Below are 26,297 nucleotides of genomic sequence, written 5' to 3'. Positions count from 1 at the left end.
CTTCATGTGAGGGACAAATAAAAGATTGACAAGCTGGGCTACCAATGGAAAGAAGGCAAATGAGAGTGACTTGCAGAGCCGGCCAATGGTAGCAACGGACAGCTCCAAGCCTTGCTGTGCTCTTGGTAAGCAATATGACAACCGATATGCCGGAAACAAAGACTAGTAAACTCGATCTAACAAATATTTGCTAACTCGACAGTCGAGTCATGTTCAATTGTCGTTGTCATTTTGTAAGGCGGAACTAGTTTTGGGTGTCTTTTTACAGGAAATCGCGCTTGCTTACAAACGCCGGTGACTCCGGAAGTGCTTGTCTGTTTTGGTACCGAGCTTGCAGTAAGCCGCAACCCGGAAGTGCAGAGGTTTATCGCTAAAGCCGGAGGAGTCCTTCTGTTCCACCGGAGAGTTAAAACCCGGCAGGATGTCGGAGCGAAAAGTGTTAAACGTGAGTGACCTCGGTGCGGATGGGAGGGCGGGGTGCTCCGGAAAAAGAGGGAAAATTAACTGAATATGTGGTTGGCAGATGAGTTAAAAGGAGGATCCCTGCGGGAGGGTGGAAAGTATCGAGCACCCCTGCAGTCCCAATAAAAATCTGCAGCACGCCTTAGGGGTTGTTCCACATAACTATTTATTGCATGAGCCCAGACATTCACTCCCTTCAAGCAGTGGAAGTTCATAACAAGGGTTGACCTATATAACTTTGCTCCCTTTAAACACTTGCATCATATGCTCGGGTTGCTGCCCTCAAAAATACTGCAGCGAGGGTGGAGGCTTCCTATACTTTTGTGCCTACAATGTCAGAGAAGAGATGACCGCCCCATTCCTTGTCATCAGCAGCACGGGTTCCAGTCCTGGGATTTGATGAGTAGACCTGGTGCAATCTGACTATTGTAGCCCTGGTTAACTTCTATGAAGTTAACTTCTATGAAGTTAGCACCTGTGGCTTGAGCCTGGACTAGAGGATGCCCCTCTACTATACCCCGAGTCAGAGGTGTGCCCCACATATTCAGTCTGAGTCTGTTTTCCCCTTAATCATTACATGCAGGCCTCCCCGTTTTCTGCCATATATTAAAGCCGAGAGCTTGCCCCATTACACCCAAGACATAGGTGAGGCTGGTTCTATATACAACCTTTTGCATGAGAGGTGGTCTCCTCAAACACACAGTCTGACATATCATGGCCTTCCCACGAACACCTAACACACCACATTCAGCATATCTTGTCTCTGTAGGGAGACTGTTTCCCAAAAATACATCATTTGACTTGGGGCTCCCTCTCCCAAATTTGCAAGCAGTCCGACTTGAGATTGCCAGCATAAACACCCATCATCTAAAGCTGGGGCTGTCTGCCATAAGCAAATGCAGGGTTAGCTGGTTCCTCTCCTTATCCCTCACACCTGCTTTCGGAACAGTGTTGGAAAGCAAAAGAGACACAAATGGTGGACGGAATGCAGAACAAATCAAACATTCACCCCCTGTCAAGAGATCTGGGTTAAATCCATTATTTCTTTTGCTCACTATGCCACCCCAGTTTAGACCCAGCCATATGCAAATGTGTCTTGACTCTGCTCCTCATGGGAACAGTCCAGCCTGAACTGCTAAGCCATGGCCTCCCTGAACCAGAAACAAGCATCCTGGGAGGGTTTCAGGGTATCGTCCCTCAACAGCCAGGCTAGCATGAATCCAGTGGCACAGTGAGCCCAGAACCCACGTCTGGGCATGTAAATGTATTTGAGCTTATATAGCGCACAGCTACCCACAAAGGGTTTCCCGGCGCTTGCTTAGGGAACCCGTCCTGGTATTCCCCTGTGAGATAACCCCGGCAGGGTATCCACAAGGTGAAAGCCAGGCATCCCGCCGCGAGGGGCCGTTGTGGAGATTAAGCAAGCTATTGCCCAGAGTCGCAGAGTGTGAACCCGTGAGTTGAGAAGGCACCGGAGCGAGAATTATCGAGTCCGTGGAATTTTTGAGCCCAAGACCCGCCGAGGCGGGGAATTGAACCCTGGTCCAGGGCCGATCTCAGCTTCCGGGTCTGCCGCCTCTAACCCCTGAGCCACACTTCTCCACTCATACCCAGCGCATTTATGGCGTGAAAGCAAAAGAGACACAAATAATGGACGGAATGCGGACCACAGGAGACACATCCCGCAGGAGAAACATTAATTGTGAAGTCAATTTTTTAAGAAATCTTCTAAGAAGAATTTAAATTGATACTAGCTTTGTAAGAACCAGGACACGGCACCAAGATTCAAACTGACTTGGTGGTTTATATCTCCGCCTCTCAGATTCACCTTTAGAGACCGCAACCCTCAAGGTGGTCTTTATTCAGAATACAACGCATGGTAAGTCCATGGCCTACCACTCTCTCTCTCTCCTAGTTAAATGTTACTACTGGAGACTTTGGTGATACTGTTACAAGCTTTGAATCCATATCTACTTTCAAACGCTCACCCCACCGTAGGAGTGTTAAATCATAATTGGAATTGGCTGTCCTTATTTGTTTGCTGCTCGTCCTGAGGAAGACCCGCTGGGACGCTCCCCTAATTGTGCACATGCCTGGGTCGAAATGTTGATGTTTATTTCAGTCTATGTCCACCAGGTCTCCCGGCTTCAAGAATTAAAAAGCCTACTCAGTGCGTACCAGAGAACATGTATTAATAATTGGAAAGGACAAACTCCATTTCAGTTGTTTTGTGTTTTCTGTACATATTTGTATGTCTCTTGCCATATATGTATAATTTCACTCAGTCACACATCATTTTGTTGCACTTTATCTTTGTCACTGATGTAATTTGATGGATATTGAATTTGACAGCCCTATATGATTCAAAGAGTAAACAAGCACTGGCGTTGCCAATAGGTCTCGCAGTAAGAAAGTGGGAGCTATTGGTTTTGTAAATGACAAAGCCCTTTATGTTTTTAAAATGAAAACAAAAATAAAAGGCATTGTTATTTGCAATTGTAATAGCTCCAACTTTCCTGCTGCGAGACCTATTGGCAACGCCAGTGCTTGTTATTGCTGGTGCTATTGATATAACAAAGTCAATTCTTCATTGGCAGAGAGCTGCGGCTCACGAGACTATAAGGGTCTGTACAAGTGCAGCACTGTTTACTGGTCGCCGAGATCTCGAGCTCCGTGAACAGCACTTGTCTGTCTGTAGAGGACCGGGCACATTACCCAGAGCTGTGGCACGCACCGCAGAGGCCTACACCTGACGCACATCCCGCCATTGGTGACGGAATGTTTGTGATTTCATGAGGAAACGTTACGTACCATATCAAAAAAAGGTTGTAGGATTAAAACAAATAACCTTTGGATCTTGTTTTTATTTGTATTAATTAAATGCTTCCGAGTCCACCATGGGCTATACATAAGTGAAGTCATATTCGAGGTTATTTTCATGGAGAATTCCGTTTTTTTGTCCTTAATCTGCAAACATGCATGTGCTTTTTATTTTACCTTTCCCAGGACAGTCGTGAGTAAGTTTGATAATTAAACAGTGCCACCCGCTCGTCAACTCTGCATTTCATTCCGTGTGCTCACCGACTGTTCTTTTGGGTGTCTTTTAGGATGCCTCAGTTTAATCAGAGCGGTACAAAAGGGGGTGGTGATGGACGGAGCATCTGAATCAATCAAACACTGGGGTGGCAGAGTGGGCTAAAGAACGGTGATGCAACACATGATTGGGGGTAGGAGGAGTAGTGTGTGGGGGGGGTGGGGGGTGGGGGGGTGGGGGGGGGGGGGACAGGACGTGAAGGGTGGAAGCAACAGGGTTGACCAGAAGCTACACGGATGGCATGTGTGGAAAGGGAAGAAGCAGAGGGTCTCATTCCCAGTAGTCCGAACAAGAAGTGTATGTGTCAGTCGAACAAGTTTAAACAAGAAGGAGTGGACGAGAAGGGAGGGAGGGAATGGCAGCAGCAGATGAGCCTGATTAAAGCTGATGAAAAGGGAGGGGGAGGAGGGAGTGCGATGCGAGCAGCAGCAGGGAAGGGGCGGAGAGGAGGCTCTGATGGAGAGCGACGCAACCACGACCATAGAAGCCCTGCAATATAAAATAATGAATCACGTAAAGCAGGATGTAAGGCTGTGACTTTGAGTGTTTGAAAGTGAACTCTACAGTTCTTGTTGGGCAGCTCCGAGAATTACGAACAGAGTACATAAACACATGAATACCAATGGTGTGACTAAACGTACACGCCAACAACCCTTTGGCTGCAAGGGTGCTCCCTGGAATTAACAGATATAAGATGTGAATAGAGCACCCTCCTCAAGTACTATACCCAATTATGCTCAAACAGTGATGCTCACAAAACACTAGACCCGTTTTTTCACTGCTGAAATCCTTAAATAATTCCCACCAGCATAGACTATTAGAGCGAAAGGGAGAAAGAACGCGAGGCAGTAAGACAAATTGGGAGAGTCAACAAACGATGCGCGCTCTGTGCTGGGTGAGGGGGAGGGCCATTAGCCTTTAAGAACTCTGGGCGAGATCAAAGGAAGGGTGGGAGTGACATTGGCGATCGAGGGGTGAGGGATTGTAGCCTGGTGAGCTGAAGTGACAGCAGAGAAAACACAGATGCAAGATTTACAAAAGCCAAACATTATAACAATCTGGGAATACTCGTTCTCGAGTGCGTTGCAGCTATCACAGACTGCATTTGTGCTGAAAGAACTGTTCTACTATTGTTACACATAACACATGATTTACAAATATATCTGTATATTGTACATGGTGGACCACTTGCGAGATCAAAAAATGAAAACAATCCTAGAGCATACGTCTGCTCATTCTCCAATGTGCAGATCTTAAAATAGTGAAATAAACACCAGCAGATCATGGGACTAGTGTAAAACTGAATTCGCGGTATAAAGTCATAGGAATTTTGAGCGCTCCGGTGCTCCAACAGAACTTTAGTGCCAGCAAAAACGACATGAAATAAAGAGGCGGACTCAGCACTTCATGCCCTTCTGGGAAGTCAAAATAGGTGGGGGAAAGTAACGCGCCCTGAACTGGCGACAGCAGTGTGAAGGGAATCAACGCGACCTCGCAGTGAACGAAAGTGAATTGGCTGCGCGTCCAAAGGAAACAAGAAAAAAACGCTACAATGAGGATTGCAGCGTGTCCTCACGCTGTTGATAGGTATGAATAGAAGCGTAGTCTGCACGCAGGAAGAAACACAGCTGTGGAAAGCAGTGCGACCTCGCTCTCAAGAAAATACAACATGAAGGAAATACAACGAGAAGGGAGGGGAGAATGGCAGCAGCAGATGAGCCTGATTAAAGTGGATGAAAAGGGAGGGGGGAGGAGGGAGTGCGATGCGAGCAGCAGCAGGGAAGGGGGCGGAGAGGAGGCTCTGATGGAGAGCGATGTAAAGCCATCAAGAAGAGACATGGAACTCGGTGGGCTGTGTAGGCAATCAAGCGGAAAACGAAAGCCGTGCAAAAGTAGATGGGCCGGCCAGCAGTGAAAAAAGTAAAGTTTCGGGAAAGCCTGGGGCGGGAATGCGAGCGAGGGGAGGCAGGCAGATTACGAGGGAAGCCGGATGGGGGCGGGAAAGCCTGGTGGGAGGCGTGAATGCGCGAGGGGAGGCAGGCGGATTGGGAGGGAAGCCTGATGGGGGCGGGAGAGCCTGGTGGGTGGGCGTGAATGCGAGAGAGGGGAGGTGCTGGTGTGGGAGGGGGGAGTTGCTGGTGTGGGAGGAGTGCTGCTAGGGGAGGAGAAGCCTGATGGCGTGAATGCGAGAGAGGGGAGGTGCTGGTGTGGGAGGGGGGAGTTGCTGGTGTGGGAGGAGTGCTGCTTGGGGAGGACTGGGCTGGGCTTGCATGCGATGCGCGTGCATGTTCACGTGAACTTCATGAAAACCGCGGGGCTGAAAGCCCTTTGGTTTGAAGATGTTTTCGCCACATGAATTCTCGCTGCGCTTGCGCACATCGATAGGTCGCGAGACCTAAAAACTGTTTTTATATCAAAAATCATATTCAGCTAAGTGTGTTCCATCAAGATGTCTATAAAGAAATGTATTGGACTTGCTTTTGCATGATTAATACTACATAGGTTTAAAGCAATTGTTCTACCCTACAGAACCATTTGTAGTTTGTTTTATGCATGCCCAGGTTCTGAGGAAAACAGGCTTACCACATTGACTCTTTTTGTAGTATGTCAATGTATGCCACAATTAATTTTAGCCTGATTGACCGAGTGTGATTCTTTGATTGATGATATTTGTTCAGCACACATTCTCACAGCTTACGTTTTTCACCCTTTCTTCTCTTATAGAAATATTACCCCCCAGACTTCGATCCATCAAAAATCCCCAAGCTCAAACTTCCCAAGGATCGCCAGTATGTGGTGCGATTGATGGCTCCATTCAACATGAGGTGAGAGATGGCGGCTCGGTGTGGCGAAGAGTGTAGATGGTACCTCACAGGATTTATGAGGTTTGGTGGGTGTTGTTCTGAGCATTGTAGGGAGCCACAGCTAGGAATGTGACCAGCTTTTGGAAGTGAACAGGGGATGGAAGGTCGTTTAAACATATCTAACAGAGCTAATAGGCCTTTGCAAAACAACAAATATCTTAGAAGGAGATGCACAGCTTTGGTTTATTTTTGGCTCCCAATAAATTAAGTTTTGTTGCTCATGTCCAGAGTTTCCTGTCTGTCCCTTAGATAGGAAGCGTGGCTTCATAGACACCTGAGCACCATTTTCACTTTCCTTCGGCATTACACTGGTTTAGGCATCAATCTAATTCGGTAGTGTGATGTTTCCCAGAAAGCTAGAAAGTTAACAGTGTGTGTGTTGCGTGTGTGTGCATAAATGTAGAGCAGGTGTAATGAGACCAATATTGGGTTGTGGGTGGGAGATTGTTGCACTCTTCATAGCCCTCTCTCCACAAGCATTGAAGATCACTTATGGTTAGCTATTCATTTTGGAAGAACAGCTTGCTCAGTTGCCCTGAATTGAGTGAATCTTCCATGGTTGCATTAAACAGAATTTCTGTTGTGGCTAGCAAAGCCTCTGTGCCCACATCGCCACTCCTGTTTGTTTTTACTGGGCCTTTCTTTGTTCAGGTGCAAGACCTGCGGAGAATACATCTACAAGGGCAAGAAGTTCAATGCCCGCAAGGAAACGGTCCAGAACGAGTTGTACCTGGGACTCCCCATCTTCCGCTTTTACATCAAATGCACACGATGTCTCGCCGAGATCACCTTCAAGGTAAAAGCTTCAGTGGAGCAGTTTTTGGGAGAAATGGGGATGGTGATGTTTTTATTCTCCACTTGCAGATTTCTTGTGGATTTAATTCACAACCATGCCTCCAAATTAGTTAAAATGAAACACTGTTCTTGGAAACATGGGGGTGACCTGCACGGTTTCAACTTCCCAGGAGGTTAAAAACAGTGAGTGCGCCCATTGTTTAACGCGTTTAGGTCCCTTGCTTGGTATACTCATTATATCAGACCACTCAATTTTGTGGGAAATACATTTTATGAAGACTGATCCTTAACTACCAGTTGGTATTTTTGTTTCACAGTATGGTGTAGGTGATTGAACCGAGGATGTTGGCATTAACCCAAGGTTCAGTATGCTCACTGGTGCAGGACAGCGAAATCATTTGGAATAAAATAAGAATATCAAAGTGGAAAGCAAATGAAGCAAATCAACCAAACGACAAACAAAAACAGTCTCATTATAGATCACAATAGAAAGAGAAACAAACATCAAAGTATGCTGCATAGATGTTCATATGTTTTTGAATGTTAAGTCTTTAGAATGCCCTATAACTTCAGCTCTCAGTTTGAGCTGGGGCCAAAAGGTGTCCTGTGTTTAGTGGGGTTATTGCCCACCTGAGTAAAATACTATGTTTATTGTAGTTTCAAAGGGCACATTCCGTCACTGTTTGACCGTGTAGAGCTTTCATAGGCCGACTACTGTTCACATGGTGTCAGGGTAACATGTACGACTGGAATCAAATTCACCTTGTGGTTACATTTATTGGGTATGTTGTTCAGGTCATGTTCATTGAAAACAATGGGGTGAACCCAAGAAATCAATAGGACCTGGGTAACTGTATATATATAAAGAAAGTGGTCCTAGACACAGATTTAAAACACGGCTAGTGATGTGAGTATTACTTTTTCACAATCAACAAATAGTCAGACTAAATCTGAACATACAAACACATGGAGATGTATTATTAGCTTAATTCAGCTCAAATTGCAGCAAAAAATGCGAAAAACCCAACACAACAGTATTACAACAAATTCTACTGCAGTTTATTTACAAATTCATAAAAATTTCGGCAGAAAGAGAGAGGAAAGGAAAGAATGGTGCTCGAGTAGAGGAAGGTGTAAGTATAGATTTAAAGTAATTCAGTGCAAAACGGAAATTATTTGTACATTGCACATATGAAGCCTACCCATTCACAATTTATATACAATATTATACAGGGGGACAGGGAGGGGCAGGTGTAGGCTTAAAAAACAACGGGGGGGTCGTCGACGTTTCGACCCTGGCGCAATATGGGAAGGTCACGACCTCTGCTGCGGGTCTTCTTCAGGACGGTGGTGGGGACAAGGGGCGGGGAAGCACCTGTAATGGTAAGTATAAATGTTTTACAATGTTTAATAGGGTTCCAATCTAAAAGAAGTTAAAAAAGAGGTGTTGGGTACGTTACCAATTGAGAATGATAAGGTGTCGCAATTCCAGATCAGTTGGGCGATGCACCTATGCAAAGTAAAGACAGACCGGGAAACTGTTAGCCCATCTCCAAAGGCACAGTTATCCCAAGTTGTCAGAAGGGAGTGTGTTCAGCAAAATTAGGACTCACCTCTGGCTGAGAAATTTGGCACAAAATAAGGGTTCAGTCGAGTACCAGTATGTACACAATGGGCAGTCGATTCAATTGTGCTGCATAAAGGAAAAGGAACCAATCAGTCCCATAGTACACTTAATTGTACAGCAAGTAAGTTCCATAAGTGAAAAAACCACACTCACCCTAGTCCAGTGGCACGGTGGACATTGTACCGGCAGTTGAGGGCGAGGGGAAACTAAGTTAAGTTCAATTAATTCCTGTGTAGGAAAAAAACCAGGTATGAACCCATGTGGTAATTTCACCAATACACAGGTTCAATGCTAGACAATGACCGTTTGAAATTACCCATATAAATAGTAGTTAGAGAGGTGTAACTCAAAATGACCTGTATCACAACAATTGTCCAGCTTGTAGTGCACCGTTAAACAATTACGCCTGTGCAGGATAACCTGTGTTACTACATCCAATCAATTCAGAGTCCAGTAATGGAATTGGGAAATATAGACACCGAGCGTGTAGAATATCATGCTCGCAGTGGGTCATAAAATGACCTGTATAATAACAAATGTCCAGGTCGGAGTATACCGTTAAGCAAGAAGACCTGTGTTACTTCATCCATCCCGAATTAAAAATATAGCCGCCAAGCGAGTTGATAATCACGCTCACAGTGCGTCAGTCTAACCGCATTTAGTGCCGCTCGTCTAAATACACCATATTATCAGAGCGCCAAATGCGTTAATTATTGCGCTCACAGTGGGTTAGAAACGCGTCTAAGTTTACCTTAATGACAAGGCGATATCCCCAATAACACCAGGACGGGGGGCGGCCAGACCGCAGTTCATAAACCAACTCGAAGTGTAGCTTTCGTCTCACGCGACCGGCTGGTACCACGTGGTAGGGCACCTCCAATTACAACTAAGTAGGCGCATGGAGGTAAACGAAGGACTCTGGCATTATGAAAAACAAGGAAGGACTACTCGAACGCGAGTGAAAGTAAACAGGGGACTAAATCCGAGTGAAAACATGGATGATGCTACAAGGGGATTGATTACACGCTAGTAGTGCCCTATTAATTGGAAAATCAACCTCAAAGGGTCCAATTAAAGCTATAATGATTTCACATTTCTCATGAATGAAAATTAATACATTTTTACAAAAATAATATCTATAAACATTTCATGAATTACAAGCAGTAAAACATAAAAAACACAATATTAGACAATGACAAATAACAATGTATATCATATACATATTCATGGGATTACAGTGTTATAGCTGCTGTTAAGGCATATTACTGATGAATTACAATTCCAGTGGCACGAGGAACCGTGACAAAGGCATCATGGCAGAAGGAAAAGGTGACAGATTAGAACGGGGTCAGCCAATTGGTAAAAGTGCCATTTGTCTCATGACTTCCTCCTGTTCATTCAAGCCCCTATTCACAGTATCAAAAAAGTGCATCCACCTGCATTCACGGATGCTGATAGATTGTGCCAGATTACCTCCCCTGGGATTGGGATTGACTTTCTCAATAACACACCATCTAAGACTTTCAGGTGTGTGATTGAATCGGACAAAATGATCAACAAGGGGCGCTCCCTGTACTTTACACCGGACCCTGCTGCAATGCTGCAGGATGCGGGTTTTCACCTTCTGAATAGTTTGCCCTATGTACATAAAACCACAGGGGCAAAAGATGGCATATATTACCCCCATGGTATTACAGTTGGTGTGATTCTGTAGGGTGTAAGTGAAATCATTGTACGTACATTCCTTAACTTCCAAGGCCATGTCACAGGCCTTACAAGATCCACATTTAAAATGACCTACAACAGTAGGAAGGTTTCATAATGTGGTCTGACTCTCCGCATTTTTCTTCTGCAACATAGAGTGCACAACAAAATCTCTGACGCTCTTTCCTTTACGGAAGGCATGCATAGGGGCGTCCGGCAAACCTGTCTCTTCTGCTACCAGGTGCCAATTGTTGTTAATAATCCTTTTGATCTCCGTACTCTTGGTGTTAAACGTAGTAACACATATCAGTCTTTCCTCTTCACTATCCTTCCTTGTTTTTGGTTCTAACAATACCTCTCTGTGACAGAACCATGCTCTTTTACGAGCATTGCGACACCTTATCATTCTCAATTGGTAACGTACCCAACACCTCTTTTTTACTTCTTTTAGATTGGAACCCTATTAAAAATTGTAAAACATTTATACTTACCATTACAGGTGCTTCCCCGCCCCTTGTCCCCACCACCGTCCTGAAGAAGACCCGCAGCAGAGGTCGTGACCTTCCCATATTGCGCCAGGGTCGAAACGTCGACGATCCCCCCGTTGTTTTTTAAGCCTACACCTGCCCCTCCCTGTCCCCCTGTATAATATTGTATATAAATTGTGAATGGGTAGGCTTCATATGTGCAATGTACAAATAATTTCCGTTTTGCACTGAATTACTTTAAATCTATACTTACACCTTCCTCTACTCGGAGCACCATTCTTTCCTTTCCTCTCTCTTTCTGCCGAAATTTTTATGAATTTGTAAATAAACTGCAGTAGAATTTGTTGTAATACTGTTGTGTTGGGTTTTTCGCATTTTTTGCTTTTTTTTGCTGCAATTTGAGCTGAATTAAGCTAATAATACATCTCCATGTGTTTGTATGTTCAGATTTAGTCTGACTATTTGTTGATTGTGAAAAAGTAATACTCACATCACTAGCCGTGTTTTAAATCTGTGTCTAGGACCACTTTCTTTATATATGTTCAGGTCATGTTGGCAGATTATAGGGCCATATTGGATGTATACTAGGGATTCTGTCCATTATTACTGGTGAATGTGTTTAGCGTATTATGATGGGAAGTGATGTCGCGAGCACACTGGTAGGAAACTGCATGACATACCTGTGCTACAGTGGATGCATGTCAGTTGGTTTATCTCGTGTTCTGTAAGTCCTTTGAGTGTTTATTGCCACCCATACAATAGCATTTGTTCCTGGCTTTCTCGTAAGCTCGTAGACTTTTACGTGGTACACACTAGAGTGTACTAAAAAGCGTAATCACGCTTGACCAAGTAATACAGATAGTGATATGAGCAAAATCTTTGCATCATTTAAAAGGTAAGGATACTCCATAGGCCTGAGCATGAATGTTAAATGATTGAAATAACAATGGATTAGCATTCAAAGATGATAACAATCTTGGTACCTATATAACTTTTTGAAGACTGGGCTATTGCCTTCTACTGTTTACTTAAGCTAGATGAGCCAGATGGTTGGACCAGCAATCAGATTTTGGGGCGTGAACAGGATCTATGTAACCTTTTCATGGACCACATTGCAGCTCCCTCACAGAAGTCAAAAGACACAATTTTTGCTAAGGGGTTTGTGCCCCAAACAGCCCCTATGCTACCAAAGACAGACCATCTCCATTTGACCAGGCCCTGGTTGATAATGTCTCGATTCCTACTCACACTGGCACTGTGCACATGCAAGGGTGAAATCCTTGACACTTGCGGTGTTGCTGCTCTAGGTGAACAAAACTGGTCAGTCCTGCCCTTCCCCTCCGGTCCTTACCACTCCACGCTTGTCCAATACTTTATTTTAAATCCAAGAGCCCCTATCTGTTTAGTGTGTACAAGGGGATGTATTCTTGTGTTCACATAACTTTTCCTCTTAGGTATTTTCACATTCCTTTTTAGAAAGCATTCCATTTTTAGACATAAAACAAACAAACTGGCAAACAATGTTGCGACAAAAAAGTCTGCTATTGTGTTAGCTTGGACAGCTGTGCTGAGTTGCCCATTGCAAGCTGTTAATGTACCATTCTTTAATCTGATTGTTTTTATATCTCCCCCCCTCCCCCTTCCATCAGACAGACCCCGAGAACACAGACTATGCAATGGAGCACGGGGCCACCCGCAACTTCCAGGCCGAGAAACTGCTTGAAGAGGACGAGAAACGACAGCAGAAGGAACGTGAAGAAGAAGAGCTAAACAACCCCATGAAGGTACGTCACTTCCTAAATGTGCTAATGGCATCTCAACACATCAGAGCCTCCCCCTCATTTCTTGAGTTCTGCAAGAAGCTGAAGACCGGGCTCTTCGTTTAAGCACCTTGGGACCACACACCTGCCCAAGCGCCTGGATACCCTCTATGGTGATTAGTGCGCTATGGAGATCGATATAACATAACATCTAGAAGGGATTTGAAGTGAGAAGTGATGGGTAACACAGGTGCTATGGTTTCCGTGGGTTGGTGTCCAGAACGCAGGGTATGATACAACCACCTTGAGATGATGTGTGGTATTCCACGGACCGGAAGTTACCTCTTTGGTACAGGTTGGGACACAGGTGATCCAAAGTGGAAGGATGTTCATGGGGATGAATTTTGGAGCTGAGGTTCTTGCAGTGTATTAAGGTCATGTTTCTATCATCTGGAAGTCTATTGAACTAGAGAGGACTGGGAGCAGCTGTTTCCTTTTGCATTAGTTAGGAATCTGGAAAGGTTCCTTGGTTTGGGGGATAAAGTTGTTTGAGTTTGGCTAGGATTGTTAAGGGAGTGAAATAAAAAGGACATGGCTGCTTTCTTAAGGGAACAATATGCTAAGGTGATTAGCCCAAGACAGCAATCCTAGCATTTTTTAGTAACTTTACAAGGAAGGTCAACATCGTTTAGAATTGATTTTATAATGTGAAATAGTGACAGACAGTAGGGTAGGTTTGCTTTAATTGTATTCCAGACCCCTCATTGGCTACTACATTTACCGTACATATCGTAATTATGAGTACTGTGATTAAAAAAAAAAATAGACCCCCCGGATAAATTTCAGCAGGTCAAACCGGTCGATCTTTATTGGGAAAAATTGCCAGGAAATACTGGGACATGCAGATGTGATAAACACCAAGGTCTGCATATTTCAAATTAGCAGAAAAAACATCTATATGGGTGACATTTATCGTACTTGATAAATTCAGACTCCTCGGAGCCGTACTTTATTGTGGACGATAAATGTCACACCAATTACCAAACTATTCATAATGAGGGCCTTAGTGAAACTGAACGAAATTAAACTAGCTAAAGAAATTATGGTTATCTTCGGACTAAGGTGCGTCAGATCTTTTTTGTAAATATAGGTACCCCGTTTTAGAGAGTTAATGAAAACCAGCTTAACAGATTTGAAAGCTTGGAAGCCATGACACAAGTCATCTCACTAGCTTTGGTAGGTCCGCCTCTTTTTGTTTTTTTATCTCAAAAGGAAATCTCACTTAAATTTCAGTGAGGTTTATTCTTGAATCTATTTTATTTTTAAAATGTCAAGTTTTTAATGTAATTAACTGCCCTTTTATTCATAGCAGTGCATGCATCATTTTTAGGGTTCTAGTGCATCGTTGCCTGCAAACAGGACAATAGGGTTTTTAAATAAAGACATCCTAAACCATCATAGATATAACAAATACAAAAAACATGCTTTTGACAAACAACCTTAGACATGAATGTGTGCTAGATTGAGTCTTTCATTGTCCTTTGTTGGTGTTCTACGCATCCCAGCTAGGTTAACACTATAGAAGTACCAGAACATGTAAAGTTACAGGCATACATTGAGACTTTCATTAGACTGGTAGAACTGGTTTGTGAAGATCAACGACCGGCGTTGATGTGTGTGCTGGAAGCTCCACGCGATGAAGTGAGACATTATAGACTAAAAGGATTAACGAACAAGGGTGTAGCATGGGAGGGGTTACAACCTCCTTGTAAAAGTTTTTTCTGATAAATAGTTGGGTACAGATATGTTTCGTCTGGTTGGGTTAGATGTCTGTTGAATTTCACCAGGAATTTTTACATACACCCGGACAAAAACGCGTCCACACACTGCTCTCTCTCGCTCTGTTTTGAAAGTCCTTAAAAATATTGCTTATTATACAAAATATTGCGTTGTCTCTCTTAGTACTTCTATCAATCTGCATTTCTCTCCTTTCCACTGCCCCCCTCGGGCACCCTGCTTGTCGTATAACTTATCTACACATTATATACCAGCCTAGTTGTCAAAAAATCGGACACTCAAGCACCCTTCACCCCACTCCCATTGATCTTACTAAGTAAGCTGCGCTCCTGTTAACCCCTTAAGTGCTGCCGTCGGCCAACGGTCGTCGCGAGCACTACCTTGCCAGTGCTGTGCACGACCGTTGGCCGACGGGCCAGCACCCATTCTTCGAACGTTCTGCACTGGGCGCTGAACGTTCGACGCTCCTATGAGGTTAACAAATATGAATGTTGTGTACAAAAATGCACGCTTTGACATCAAACCGTCTGGGTTGCATGCCTGCAATACCAACTGTGGCCGCATGATGGCAGCAGAATGCCAGCCACCTGATAGTTTGAAGGTGTAAATTACAGGGCCCTGTCCCTGCTGATTTAGTACCAGCATTTGTAAAGTGCACAGCTACCTCTGGAGAGGTTCCCCGGCGCTGGGGGCCTCGGGAAGATTAAGCGAGCTATTGCCCAGAGTTACATGGTGCTGGGCTAATCTGGCGACAGCGCCGGGGATCGAACCGTGAACCCCGTGGTCCGGAGTCGGGCACCCTAGCGGCTGCTCCACACCGCTTTCACAATAGTGAAGCGCAAGTGAATAGCAAAGTAATTGAAAAGGGATTCCTGCAGCTCCCAGTGTTGGTGCCCAACTCTCAAGGCACTGCAGTAACTGGAAATAAGTGAAAACGAATGCAATATATTAAAATAATAGCAAGAACTCAAACCCATAAGATCACATTAGAAGTAAGGGAGCGAGCACACTTGACTCTTGAGCCCGGCACCACGTGGACCACTTGGAAAGTAAAACTCCATCAGCCTCCGTTGAGAGCGCTGGGTGGTAAAGTCAGAGTATGAAGTAGTAATACCAGTACTGTTACTGCCAGGAAGGCCCCTGTTGAAGTACTGGAGGAGTAGGTCAGGTGCACACTGTCCCTTCTCACACCCACCTGAGAAATTACACTGCCTAGAAGCTGAGGATATTCGAATTCAGCTACATTGGGAGGTTACTGTTGTTAACTTACTTTCTGAGCTGTGGCTGGGACAACCTCTACATCCAGTGGCCATTGGAACATAATATAGAATCTTCTCCTCACTTCTGATGCCTGCAGACTTCTCTGATTGTAGCAAGAGCGGCTGCGCGCACCAGCATTTCATCCTGTAGAACATCTTGAGCTCCACCAGTTAGACCTGTTAATACCACAGATTACATCTGGGGCAACACCACTTCTGCCTTTGTTAATGGTGCCAGCGGAAGTTGTAACAGCAGAATCTGCATGTACTGTTGAAATGTGCGTCTCTGCTGGTAGCGCTTTGATGCGTGGTAATTCCACCAACACCAAGGTCTTGCACAATTCCAGGTCCTGGAAAACCGAACAAAAGATTCCAAGCTGGAGATGGAAGTTCTGGAGAACCTGCAGGAACTGAAGGAGCTGAATCAGCGCCAGGCGACCGTGGATTTTGAGTCCATGCTGCAGAAGTACAAGGACTACGAGGAGGAGATGAAGCGGCGGGAGAAGGAAGAAGACGAGACAGAAATGAAGTAAGATCCTGGGCTGGCTCTGGGGTTCAGCTGCTGGTCAGTGAAGAGAAAGTCACACATTTGGGGAGGAGGCTGGAAACTTTGGTGTGTAACCTCTTACTTTGATTGGCAGGACTCAGTCAGAAATCACATTTCTGACTTGATCAAGTCTTCATTGTCTTTTGAGGGGCTACTGAGCTTGCGGACCATCTGCTGCTTTTTTGTGACTTTGTAACTATTGAGGGAAGTTCATGAACATCAGTCTTCATTTTTTAAAAGTACTGTTAAGAATATGCTAGTGTGTGACTCTGTTGCAGTAAGACACCCCAACTTGAAAGTGAAACTACCAGGCCCACCATATTTAGCATCATTCAGTAGTAAGTGAGAACTGGTTTGAGGTAACCAATTTGATAGGCATCCTTGCAGCCATGATTTGTGTTTGTGTGTCAGAGACACTATTTGTGGTTTTGCAGTGACATTTACTTGTCGGAACCTGAGGTTGGGACAAGAAGATACAAAGTTTACAAGGAAATCCTTGACTATTTTATGTGATGGAGAAGATTACAATGTAGGGCCTTGCGTTAGGAGACGCGGTACTAAACAGGGACTTTGTTGCTCTCTCTATTCCACACCATTCAGGACGATGATGGAGCTATCCCAGAAGAGGCGATGTCTGGAAGACTCTGATTCTGATGAGGACGTTGTCCGGGCACCACCTAAGGCTACAACAAAGTCAAACCCCACAGACATCCTAAGTGAGGTGAGTGCACTGCTGTTTTTACTCCATTTAAGAATGGGGTGCACCAAATTTACCAGGGCACAGCCATGTTCTGCCCTTGGCAGAGCACCAGCAATTATCGAGAATGTGCTTGCAGCAGGCGAACAATCGATAGAGGTGTCCAGATCACTGCAGCTGATGTCTCGGAATACCTGCAGAGCCAGACCTTTGTAAATTTTCTTTTTCTACAGAATCCTGAAATCCAGAGGAAAAAGCAGAAAACTGAAAGCTGGGAGCGGAGCGTTGGGAAACTGAGCTGTAAGTCTCAGCTGGCAGGACTGGTTGTGGTGAAGAAACCATCTGAGAAACAGGAGGCGCCCATCAGCAATGGGACTTCAGTGGGGAAGGCCCTTCACCTGCCAGGTACGTCACCGGCTTCTCCCAAACCTCCAGGTGCACAGGGTGTGGCTGGGAGTGCGTGTAGAAAGAAGCAGTTTTTGTTTAAAGGATCTTCTTCTGGTAGATCTTTAAAGTGCCATCTTAATGTCCTTTTGAGAGTGCTTCCAATATTTTTTAACTGCAGTGTATGTGGTTCTGCATTTCAAGATGCCAATAACGCTTGGTTCACAACTAGTAGGTGACAGGGGGATCTGGGAGTAATGAACCATGAGAGGAGCAGAATTCAGTTGAGTTGTAGAGTGTCCCTGTCTGGTTAGGCTAACAATCGAGGAGTTTTCCCTGGAATGGAAAGTGTAGGAAGCTGGCTCTCTGTATAGGGAACCAAAAGGGATACGCTGTGTAGAGTCTAGGCGACCCTTATTGGTTTACAGGGCTTTGCTTTAACAACCTCAAGGTGCTCTGTTTTGTAGTAGTGTGGTCAAGCAGCCTTGGGTGTATCAGAGGGGAGTGTTGAGCATTTGTTATACACACAGTCAATAAATGAGACACACACTCCATGAAGAAATTTGAGACCAATTTATATTATTTTAGAAAGCAAGATCACTGCAATCAGGTAAGTACTTTTCATGTTAGCGAGTTTTAGAATTGCAGTAAAAACAGCTGTCAGATTTGAGGCATGAGCCTCGAACGCAGTGATGTTATCCTATAGGAGAAACACACACTCCATAAGTACACTTGCAGTTGACTTGCAGGACTGTTCTTCTGGACTTAAGGTAAGTAGGGCCCAGAGACCTTGGAACCACAAGCTGTTTTGAGTTACCTGCCTTGGTGGGTTTGGGTGCAGAGGTACTGGTCACAAGGGTATCCTGAAACACTACCGTTCAAGTCAATGGGGAGGCTACAAGGGGGGGACTGAGGGACAAGTCCGTCAGAACCTAAAGTGGGGCTCGGTTCTAGAGTGTCACAGGGACACTATTGGTAGGCTCACATTCTGGTTGTGGGGCTCGGGTGCAAAGGTGTTTTGGCTGGCGGGACATTTGCGTGTGGGGGGTCTGACTTTCAGCGTTGACCTGGAGATGTGGACAAAACGGGACAGCTGGGCCACTCTCTGTGCTTGCCACTGCGATGCTGACGTCCTTCGTCGGTTGGTCGATCTTGGAGTCTAGATTGGACTCGGAACAAGGGAGATGCTGACGGGTTTGTGAAGTGCTGGCAGCCCTTCAAGACTTTGAGAGGATGTATGTACAGCTGCAGGACGAGTGGGGTCTTTGCAATTGTCGGGATGGGAACAGACAGGCAGTGTTTGGTGCCAAGTCCACATCTCTTGCCTTCTTCTACTCTTTTTGCGTCCTTCTTCTTTGGTCAGGGAAATATGAGTTCATGGTATCCTGGGGCTATCTCAATCCTGAATATAGGGGTGTTCAGGGTAGTTAAGGTTTGTAGCCAATGGGCTATTTATCCTTGGGGTCACTTCCCCACCTAAATGACCACTTCCTATGGGGAGTAGGCATAACTATGTCCCAGATTTCCAAATTCCACCCAAAACAAGATGGTGGAACCCATCTTTTGTGGAGCACATCAGGTAGCCCACCTTAGGGTGTGACTAGCCTTTTTGTGTAATACGCTACTACATAGCTCATTTCCCGCATGTCCTGGTGCCAAATGGGCTTGGGGCATGGAGTTGCCATTCCAAGGTCTAGGGGAAGCCCAGGTTGCAAATCAAAGGCGGCAGGAGCTTTGAAGTCCCTAGCCTTGATATTCTAAATCACTAGCCATCCTTCTGGAGGAGTTGTGAACACCTTCCTCTGGAGCAGGCCTTTTTCCTAACTTCTTAGAGCTCTGACTCTCACCTGTACCCGGTACATTTACTTGAGATGGCTTCACTGTTAGCTTGCAATATCTAATAATATGACGATATCACAGGGCCATATCTGCTCATGTAGATATGTCCTCATGTGTATTGTAATGCACCCTGCCTTGGGGCTATAAAGGCTAGTGTAGGGGTGGATTAGAGATAATACATGCAGTGTACTTCGGCATGGCACATAGGGAGTGTGCCCTGTCGTGTTTTCACAAGGGTTTGCACCCTTCCGCGCCTCCTGCAATGGTAATCTGCATGCTATTCGTGTATGGGTCCCTTAGGGTGGTATAATACATGATGCAGCCCTTGGGGACCCTCGTTAGTACCCACGCAATGGGTACCAGGGGTACCATTTACTAGGGACTTACAAGGGTGCTAAAGTCCTTGCCAATTGGTGAACAGTTGTGTGTATGTTTGTTTTTAGGGAAAGAGCACTGGGGCTTTGGTTAGCAGGGGCCCAGTGCAAATCAGTCTCAGAAAAACATCAGTATCAGTGGCAAAATGTCGGGGTGACCATGAGGAAAGGGGACCTTCCTACAGAAAGTATTTAGGTAATACACAGTTCTGTGAGTAAAGGGTTTGAGGTGCGCTGGGACTTTCAGGAACTGGACATACTATTAGTCTAAAGCTGATTTAGAGTTGGGTAGGACTGTTAAATCTTTCTGTTTCTGAAGGAAATGCAAGATGCAGAACAGAATCTGCGGCAGCATTTTCTTCACTCTGTTGTCTATGGTGGTGGTGGGCCTCTGTTTTACCTGTTTAACCCCTTCAACGCTTATGACGAGCTCAGCTCGTCATGAGGCACAGTGGAGCTTCGCTCATGACGAGCTGAGCTCGTCATAACAGCTGCGCGCCGCCCACGCGGGGCTAATTCCCCATCTGTGCGGGCGTTCTATGGGAGTGGGCGGAGTTGTGACGAGCTCAGCTCGTCATGAGCACAGCTCCTCTGTGCAGCATGACCAGCTGAGCTCGTCACGAGCACCGCGGCGCTGCACGCGGGCCCCCGCACCGCGGGGGAATTAGCCCCGCATGGAAGGGTTAAGAACTCGAGGCTGCATCGAGGGTTCTTTCTAGAATTGCTTCCAGGTTTTCAGCCCCAGTTGGTTAAAACATCTGCATTTGTCCTTCATCCGGTCCCATGCATGAGTTAGTGAGAAGTCCTCCCAGAAACCAGGTTCGACTAATATTTTAACCATGAACTGTAAAAATCTCAAGCCTCCTGTGCAGTGGGACTGCATCTATGACCGATTTACGTTCAGGGCTCTTGGCTTTGCACAGTGGATGTTGTTCATTATATTCAGCCTCCACCAGGGGGCAGCAGGCGCCTACCCCTTGTGTCTGCTGCTGCTTGAGGCTTGCAAATGTATCTCCCAGCCCTGGCTGTGATCACTTTCAGACTCTGATATCCCGATTTAAGAATATTCCGTTCCCTGTAACTGAAGAGCATGTCACGGTGTCGTCAGGGGTCCTTTGACGAGTCCCTCCTTGCTGGCACCAATGAATTGAGCCCGAGAAGACGAGACAGGTGGCATCGAAGGGGCGTCTATTAACCTGGGCGGTTTCTTAAGTGTTAATATTGTTGTTATGCATTTTTTAAGACGCTGCATTAAACGACTGTGGTACAACAAGGCCAAAGGGATTCAGTGTTTTTGGTCCCAGAAAAAGTTGTATTTCCAAACTGACCCTGGAGTGTAACGCGGGCCCCTGCAGTGGAGTGGGCCCTGCTCTTCAGGTGGCTCCTCTTCATCCCAAGAGCTATGAATATCCGTGATATTTCGGAGTATCGGGACCGCTCATCACATTCTGCAGAGGACCCCATCATCTACATAGGTGTCTGGTATGCTTTCCGCCGCTTTTAGGTGCATCTGGTGTGCGTCCGCCGCCTTTAGGTGTATCTGGTATGCTTAGCGCCGCCTTTAGGTGTATCCGGTATGCTTTGCGCCGCCTTTAGGTGTATCCGGTATGCTTTGCGCCGCCTTTAGTATCCGGTATGCTTTGTGCCACCTTTAGGTATATCTGGTATGCTTCCGCTGCCTTTAGGTATATCTGGTATGCTTTCCGCCGCTTTTAGGTGTGTCTGGTATGCTTTCCGCTGCCTTTAGGTGTATCCGGTATGCTTTGTGCCACCTTTAGGTGTATCCGGTATGCTTTGCGCCGCCTTTAGGTGTATCCAGTATGCTTTGCGACGCCTTTAGATGTATCCGGTATGCTTGCGACGCCTTTAGGTGTATCTGGTATGCTTGCAACGCCTTTGGGTGTATCTGGTATGCTTTCCCACCCCCCAGGTGTAGCTGGTATGCTTGCGACTCCCTTAGGTGTTTCAGGTATGCTTGTCCTGCCCTTAGGTGTTTCTGATCTGTTTGTCCCACCCTTGGGTGTATCTGATGTGCTTGTCCCACTCTTGGGTGTATCGGAGAATGCTTGCACCGCCCTCCGGTGTATCTGGTATGGTTGTGTCACACTCAGGTGTATCTGGTATGGTTTTGTCACCCTTAGTTGTATCCGGTATGTTTGTATCGCCGTTGGGGGTCATGTGCATGCTAGCCCCGCTCTTACGCTGCTTCAGAGTGCTATGGAATAACAGAGGAGCGGCAGATACAGCTGGATCCAATGCTTGAAATGGAAAAATAGAAGTGCAGGCCCTCTGTGCCAGAGTACCTGCTTGTTTCTCAGACATCCTGGTACTCTCCAATTAAAAGTATTACATTTCTCTTGAGAAATGCCGGTACTCTCCCTCTCAAAATAAAATAAGTGCTGGTACTCGGTACCGCACCGTTTAGAGCACTGGCTGGATCTACAAGAATTTGATTTGACTGTATAAATTAGGAGACAGAATATTGCTACACTTTCTGTTGACTGAGACATTCGCGTATAGTTATGAACATATTTGAAAATGAATTCCACAATGTGCCCATTTTTTTCCCAGGTGTTGGTGACGTGAAGAAACAGGAAGTGAGCTCCAGTGCGCCCATCGCCGCCTCCACAGTGGCACCCATGTCCTCTTCCCTCAGCCTCCTTGGAGCATACTCGGACAGCGAGAGTGACTGACAACCCTGTTCTTTCAGCCGCTTCTGCCTCTAGGAACTGTTCTATTCAGTGGTCTAGGTGAAGGTGCAGGTTCTGTCATGGGTCCCCTACCTTATGCCCACCTGATAAACAAAGTAAGCGGAGCTGTGGAAGACCCAGACGTGGCCACCTACCTGAAGCACATGGGATGGATGGATGCACTTCAGAGCGGCTCCAGACCTAGTGACCCACAAATGGAGACGTTCACTGGATCCTGTATGCCAGGCAGTGGTCTTATTCCTCTGCCAGGGCTGAAGCAGTGTGCTGCATATTTCTTCACCTCCACTTCTGCACATACACAAGTACTAACTGGTATTATCTGCCTCTCCTCTGGCCTTCCTTCTCTGCCAAAAGAAGCGATGGCTTAGCCTAAGCAGGTGCGGGCTGTCCTAGTTCAGAAGATTACACCGGCAATACACAAACTCTTCCTTATGTGACTGGTACAAGTGGACACAGTATGGGCACCAACATGGACTAGTGAGGGTGTGGGCACTTGGCCACCATGTGTTGTAGTGAGATTTTGAGCTCTCCCCTCCACCTTTTCTCTCTCTCGTGTTCAATAGCAGAAACAGTTGGCTCAAAGATGTCTGTTCCTGCCGGCTCGGTTCATGCTAGTCTGTCCCAGATGAAGTCTATCGCTGTAGGTTGAGGTCTTCTCTCTGTGGGCCGAGGTCAGGCATTGTCTGCTTTAGAAGAGTTCTAATGCAGCCTGCAGGCTATCAGGCCTCGACTAGCCCAGATGAAATCTATCCCTGGAGCCTGCAGGCAGCCCTTGCCTGGCAAGGATGAGGTCTATCCCGGCAGGCTGAGATCAGGCCTCATCTGTCCCAGGAGAATTCTATCCCGGCAGGCTGAGATTACAATTCTGTCCGAGGCCTTGTACCTCCCAGATGATTTGTATCCCTGCTGCCTGAGATCATGCTCCTGTACCAGATGAGGTATTTCCCTGGTGCCCGCGGTCAGTCCTTGCATGGCAAGGATGAGGTCTATCCCGGCAGGCTGAGATCAGGCTTTGTCTATCCCAGGTGGGCTCTATCCTGGCAGGTTGAGTCTATGCCTTTTCTGTCCCAGGTAAGGTCTATCCTGGCTGGTTGAGATCAGGCCTCGTCAGTCCCAGATGATGCTGATCCCGGCATTCTGAGATCAGGCCTCGTCTGTCCCAGGGGAGGTCTATGCCGGCAGGTTCAGACCAGGCTTTGTCTTTCCCGGATGAGGTCTATCCCGGCAGGCTGAGATCAAGCCTGGTCTGTCCATGGGGAGGTCTATCCCGGCAGGCTGAGATCAGGCCTTGTCTGTCCCAGGTGAGGTATTTCCCGGCAGGTTGAGATCAGGCCTCATCTGTCCCAGGTGAGGTCTATCCCGGCAGGCTGAGACCAGGCCTCGTCTGTCCCAGATGATGCTGATCCCGGCAGGCTGAGATCAGGCCTCGTCTGTCCCAGGGGAGGTCTAGGCCGGCAGGTTCAGACCAGGCTTTGTCTGTCCCGGATGAGGTCTATCCCGGCAGGCTGAGATCAGGCCTTATCTGTCCCAGGGGAGGTTGACCCCGGCAGGTTGAGATCAGGCCTCATCTGTCCCAGGTGAGGTCTATCCCGGCAGGCTGAGACCAAGCCTCGTCTGTCCCAGATGAGGCTGATCCCAGCAGGTTGAGAACAGGCCTTCTCTGTCCCAGGTGAGGTCTATCCCGGCAGGCTGAGATCAGGCTTAGTCCGTCCCAGATTAGGTCTATCCCTGCAGGCTGAGATCAGGCTTAGCCCGTCCCAGATTAGGTCTATCCCTGCAGGCTGAGATCACGCCTCGTCTGTCCCAGATTAGGTCTATCCCGGCAGGCTGATATCACCCTTGTCTGTCTCAAGTGAGGTCTATCCCAGCAAGCTGAGATCAGGCCTTGTCTGTCTCAGACGAAGTCTATCCCGGCAGGCTGAGATCAGGCCTCAACAGTCCCAGATGAGGTCTATCCTAGCAGGCTGAGATCAGGCCTTATCTGTATCGGGTGAGTTCTATCCCGGCAGGCTGAGATCAGGCCTCGTCTGTCCCAGATTAGGTCTATCCCGGCAGGCTGATATCACCCTTGTCTGTCTCAAGTGAGGTCTATCCCAGCAAGCTGAGATCAGGCCTTGTCTGTCTCAGACGAAGTCTATCCCGGCAGGCTGAGATCATGCCTCAACAGTCCCAGATGAGGTCTATCCTAGCAGGCTGAGATCAGGCCTTGTCTGTATCGGGTGAGTTCTATCCCGGCAGGCTGAGATCAGGCTTAGTCCGTCCCAGATTAGGTCTATCCCGGCAGGCTGATATCACCCTTGTCTGTCTCAAGTGAGGTCTATCCCGGCAGGCTGAGATCAGGCCTTGTCTGTCTCAGACGAAGTCTATCCCGGCAGGCTGAGATCAGACCTAGTCTATCCCAAATGAGGTTTGTCTTGCAAGCTGAGATCAGGCTTCGTCCAGTCCCAGGTGAGGTTGATCCCGGCAGGCTGAGATCAGGCCTTGTCTGTCCCAGGTGAGGTCTATCCCAGCAGGCTGAGATCAGGCCTTGTCTGTCCCAGGTGAGGTCTATCCCAGCAGGCTGAGATCAGGCCTTGTCTTCCCCAGATGAGGTCGATCCCAGCAGGCTGCTGGCTCCAGTCGGCCGCTGTCGAGAGATGGCGAGCGGTGAAGCCGGCAGCAGTTATTGGTTTAATGAAGTGTGTGCTTGATGTCAATCAGGCCTCTTACCAGCCTCGATTCCAGGGCTGCAGCTGTGTGAGGGGCTCCCTGTGGGAGGCGGCCAGTCTGTGGGTGGTGTGTGGTACTTCAGCACTGCGTGGGTTAGAGGGGAAATGTTGGACGCCACTTACTCTGTCTTATGCTTTATTTCCCAGTCATATATGTCTGTACCTTGTAGATATTTTTTCTGATTTTAAATTAAAAAGTCTGTTTTATGAAGGTGTTATAAAAAAGATTATTTTCCATTTGTGGTGGTGTTTTTTTGTTCAAGTCAAAATGTATGTTTATTATGACCATGGTCTTTAAACAATGCAGTGTTTTTTTGTTGTTTTTTTGTTGCAATTGTGTATCCTATATGTGTGAGGTCGTTAATGCCGGCAGTGGAAGTTTCCTTGCAGAGCCCATGGAGTGGTAGTGCAGCCTGCACACCCCTCTTTACGAGGTGGCACGACTGCCTGTAGGAGATGCATGGGGCACAGACCCCAGGGCCCTACAGACCATCACTGACTGGACAGCAGTCATAGACCCCCCTCTGAGAGTGGGAAGGGGGTCTGAGCGTCTACCATGTGGCAGAACTGCACCTGGGAGGGTCACAGCCTCGCCCTCAGGGCGGGGGCTTGTGCTGCCCAGAGAAGGGCCGATCCCCCCCACCACCACCCCTCCCATTATAGGGCAGGGAACCAGTTTCTCTCTGCCAGCCGGGCAGGTGAACCCCTCTCCTTGCAGACTGATAGAGGTGGCATTCTGCTTTCACTTTCCTCGGCTAGGTCCTGGCTGAATTCAAAATGCCCATGATATCTCTTGAAGTGAATGTTCGTGAAATAGGCGGGGGTGCTTCCAAAATGCGCCTCATGCCAGCAGAGGGCCGGCAGCTGCGCCTGGAAGCCGTGCGTGGGAGCTATGCGTGACAGGCGGCAGCTGCGCCGGGCACCTGCTGGCCACCGCGGGCGAGCACTCACTCCATCAGAGCCGGGTGAGGAGGGGGCTGCGAGCCGTGCCTGGGGGGCTCTAATCTGCCCCCGCTGAGCCGTTCTCGCCATGATAACATTCCTGCACAGAGGGCCCCAGAGGCCCGGCGAGTGACAGGCGGAATAATCCGAGGCTGACTTCCAGCAGGCGGAACCTGCATTTTAATGTCCGCCCTCCGATGGGACCGGAGTGTCCGTGTTTAGCAAATAGCTCTCCGGATACAGCC

The 26,297-nt window shown here is 47.1% G+C and overlaps 1 protein-coding gene across 1 annotated transcript; it reads left to right on the top strand.

Moving 5' to 3' along the window:
- Window positions 1-309: 309 nt before the first annotated feature.
- On the top strand, window positions 310-25,347 carry YJU2 (YJU2 splicing factor homolog). The gene is made up of 10 exons (XM_086947081.1): window positions 310-445; window positions 6,281-6,381; window positions 7,072-7,216; window positions 12,684-12,818; window positions 16,198-16,379; window positions 16,998-17,118; window positions 17,328-17,499; window positions 22,263-23,584; window positions 23,723-24,548; window positions 24,778-25,347. Exons 1-8 carry the CDS (start codon window positions 422-424, stop codon window positions 22,382-22,384), a joined length of 1,002 nt encoding a protein of 333 aa, XP_086803207.1. The 5' UTR covers window positions 310-421; the 3' UTR covers window positions 22,385-23,584; window positions 23,723-24,548; window positions 24,778-25,347.
- The last annotated feature ends 950 nt before the right edge of the window (window positions 25,348-26,297 follow it).

This window comes from Lissotriton vulgaris, chromosome 12, assembly GCF_964263255.1.
Source record: "Lissotriton vulgaris chromosome 12, aLisVul1.2, whole genome shotgun sequence".
NCBI classification, from domain to species: domain Eukaryota; kingdom Metazoa; phylum Chordata; class Amphibia; order Caudata; family Salamandridae; genus Lissotriton; species Lissotriton vulgaris.
Note: the sequence above shows the minus strand (reverse complement) of the source record. Positions and strands in the feature narration are given on the sequence as shown.

Coding starts and splice junctions, on each gene's coding strand:
- YJU2 (XM_086947081.1), top strand. CDS start 422: ATGTCGGAGCGAAAAGTGTTAAAC. Junction 16,380..16,997: donor GAAGACGAGACAGAAATGAA/GTAAGATCCTGG, acceptor CACACCATTCAG/GACGATGATGGAGCTATCCC. Junction 17,500..22,262: donor GAAGGCCCTTCACCTGCCAG/GTACGTCACCGG, acceptor TTTTTTTCCCAG/GTGTTGGTGACGTGAAGAAA.